The 2,578-nt window shown below is 27.7% G+C and overlaps 2 protein-coding genes across 7 annotated transcripts in view; both read left to right on the top strand.

The window, feature by feature from the left end:
* The window catches only part of LOC105451268, a 127,748-nt gene that overhangs the window by 90,561 nt on the left and 34,609 nt on the right, over positions 1 to 2,578 (top strand). The window lies entirely within an intron of this gene.
* Positions 65 to 2,252, top strand: LOC105451265. Of its 3 annotated transcripts, none has more exons than XM_011691626.1 (6): positions 65 to 738; positions 815 to 1,068; positions 1,171 to 1,388; positions 1,464 to 1,629; positions 1,822 to 1,912; positions 2,076 to 2,252. In XM_011691626.1, exons 2-6 carry the CDS (start codon positions 990 to 992, stop codon positions 2,179 to 2,181), a joined length of 660 nt encoding a protein of 219 aa, XP_011689928.1. In that variant the 5' UTR covers positions 65 to 738; positions 815 to 989; the 3' UTR covers positions 2,182 to 2,252. The 3 variants fall into 3 exon arrangements, with proteins under 3 accessions (XP_011689928.1, XP_011689929.1, XP_011689927.1); XM_011691627.1 differs by having other exon boundaries at positions 1,819 to 1,912; positions 2,082 to 2,252; XM_011691625.1 differs by having other exon boundaries at positions 1,819 to 1,912; positions 2,076 to 2,250.

Below are 2,578 nucleotides of genomic sequence, written 5' to 3'. Positions count from 1 at the left end.
TCTTCCGATGTTAGACTGGAATTGCTTTTCTATAAAGAAAATACAAGAAGACATTGTTAAAGTTTATAATATAATTTTTTCCAAATAATTTGTCTTAATAGTTTATACAAAATAGGCCACTTTAATGTCTTACTTAAATGCTTTTTCTTTACCTACTTTTCATAAAAAATATTTTAGGTAGATGATTTAAAGAAGAATGAAAAATTGTAAAATCAATTTTTGAAAAAAATTAATTGTTTATAGTCACATATAATAAAGGCTATTGTCACTTTTTTTAAATAGTATTATAATGTCAATAGTAAATATTAATGTTTCTTCGATTAAATTGATTTTATTATTATTTGTTCCTCTTTAGATAATATAACTTTAGTCTGAAACATTTTTTTGAAAGAGGTAAATGAGAAAAAGAAATATTTAAGTAGACACATTAAAATGTCTATCCTGTATATTATTCTTCCTCTTGTAACTTAAAATCACAATTTTTCAGAAAACTATGATCGGGGAATGAAAATGCTCGTAAAAATTGCAAAAAATCCTAATGCTGTATTATATTCAGATGTTGAAGAAAAAGAAAAAGGGAAACGATTAAAAAGGCCAATCAAATATTTTGACGATGATGCCAACAAGGAAAATAAACTTGAGAAAAAACGGAGTACGATGCTGTCTGCACTGTTACCAATTCCAAAATTGACGAATGTGAGCAAGTCGGCACAGTCAAGTCAACCGTTATTAGAAAAAGTAAATATAATAGTAAAATTCTACGTAAACTAAAGTTTTATCATATTTGTATAACAATGAATTGATCTTTTAACAGGAGGTAAATGTTCCTCGTGAAACATTGAGTAACAATTATATGGAATGTAGGGGAGTAAAACGCCGAAACGATATATATTTCCTGTTCTACTGAAAGACAGTATAAATCGGCAACAATTACTTCGGACGAAACTCAACATTTTTCTTTAAACGCCAAAAGATGTAAAGTTTCCCAAATGAATCATGTATGTGCTTACAATTCAAAAGGAATAGTCACATTGGAGTCTCTTGCAGATGCACTTTGTCATCTTAGTGGTATGTTGAAAATATCGTTTATGTATATTAATGTAACATTTTTTTATTGCATTTTTGATTTAATTTTTAACATTAAAAATAAAAATATTTTATTATGTTTAGCTGAACTGTCATCATGTAAATTGTTCTTGCGCAAGACGGATAAAAATATGGAAAGTTTTTTGAAAACAGAATTGATGAAAAAATCTGAAACTGAAAATGTAAATCCTTCTAAAAGTTCTTCTACACATATTTTGAACGAATTTCCAATAACAAACCTGGACGCTCTAAAGACAGTTGAACGCAAACTAAAAAAAGATAAAACTTTTTATTCAACAATGGTAAGATATTAATTTTTCTCAAGCTCTATGGCAATATATATTTTATAATTCTCTATGATTTTGTATAATTTGTAGGTCGAAGCTCTACATTTAGAAATTAAGGGAGAATCTCTTCAAAAAACGATAAATTCCATGCTCCGGATTGTTTTGCATGATAAACTAGCAAGCATTTTTAATTGGAAAGGTCAACGTGGAACTAAAATGAAGTTATCAAAACGCCGAATAGCCAAGTTAATGATCGGTAAGATTATATTATTTTGCCTTTTTACTACGCCTGAGATATCTGCCACGTTGCACGAGACAGTGAATCATAAGTGTATTTTGCCGCGGAGAAAGTTATTGTACATTTTTAACAGTGTAGATAAATTTTAATTTTATTTTATCTTTTTATCTTTTTCTAATTATAAGGATAATATATTTTTTATTACAGAAGCAGTGACTAAGGAATTTCCAACAATAAATGAAACAATATTTGGTAGAAAAGCAGGAGCATGGTTGGCTCAAGCTACCTTTCGTGCAAGAAAGTAAATATATATTTTAATATTATGCAAGATTTTTATTGCATATTTGGCTATGTACGGCATGCACATGAATTAAAGATTTATCAAAAGTCATTAAATTACATTTATTATATTTGTTTATTAATGTTGATATTTATTAATTTTGATATATTTTTAACATTAACAGACACAGCAATATCAATGACGAAGCTTGTCCAGACGACAACGATTATAGCTCATCTGAGAGCCTTATCAGCGTGAATAATGATGAGGACAGTGAAGATGAGAAGTAAAAGAAAGACGAAGAGAAAAATCTTCCATAAAGGTAAATATTTGATCGGCGATAGTATTTTCATCTAGCCTTGTCCATTTGTGAAAGAAATATTCGGATATATATCTACATATATAAGATGTATATCACTATAGTAGTAAGAAAAGGAGATTCATCTTTATTCTTAAAAGAAAGTATTAGAAAAGACAAAAATCTTTTATTACTAAACTGAAATATTTTATTAAAAAATTTTACTTTGTGAATTTCTACAAGATTCTCTAAGGCAGCATTTCTAATACAAAAAGAAAAGCTGAATTTGTAACAACTAATAAGTTGCATTGATAGCTTATAATATGTTCTCCTATAATTGTGCAAAAATGTTAAAACAGAGATTAGGAAAAGTGAAGAAAGTTTTATTG

This window comes from Wasmannia auropunctata, unplaced genomic scaffold, assembly GCF_000956235.1.
Source record: "Wasmannia auropunctata unplaced genomic scaffold, wasmannia.A_1.0 LD336053.1, whole genome shotgun sequence".
Classification (NCBI taxonomy): Eukaryota; Metazoa; Arthropoda; class Insecta; order Hymenoptera; family Formicidae; genus Wasmannia; species Wasmannia auropunctata.
Note: the sequence above shows the minus strand (reverse complement) of the source record. Positions and strands in the feature narration are given on the sequence as shown.

What these genes read in the sequence shown, in the direction of transcription:
- LOC105451265 (XM_011691625.1), top strand. Translation starts at nt 990, where the DNA reads ATGAATCATGTATGTGCTTACAATTCAAAAGGAATAGTCACATTGGAG. An exon ending in TGCACTTTGTCATCTTAGTG is followed by an intron (nt 1,069 to 1,170) that starts GTATGTTGAAAA and finishes TATTATGTTTAG; the next exon opens with CTGAACTGTCATCATGTAAA. An exon ending in GCTACCTTTCGTGCAAGAAA is followed by an intron (nt 1,913 to 2,075) that starts GTAAATATATAT and finishes TAACATTAACAG; the next exon opens with ACACAGCAATATCAATGACG.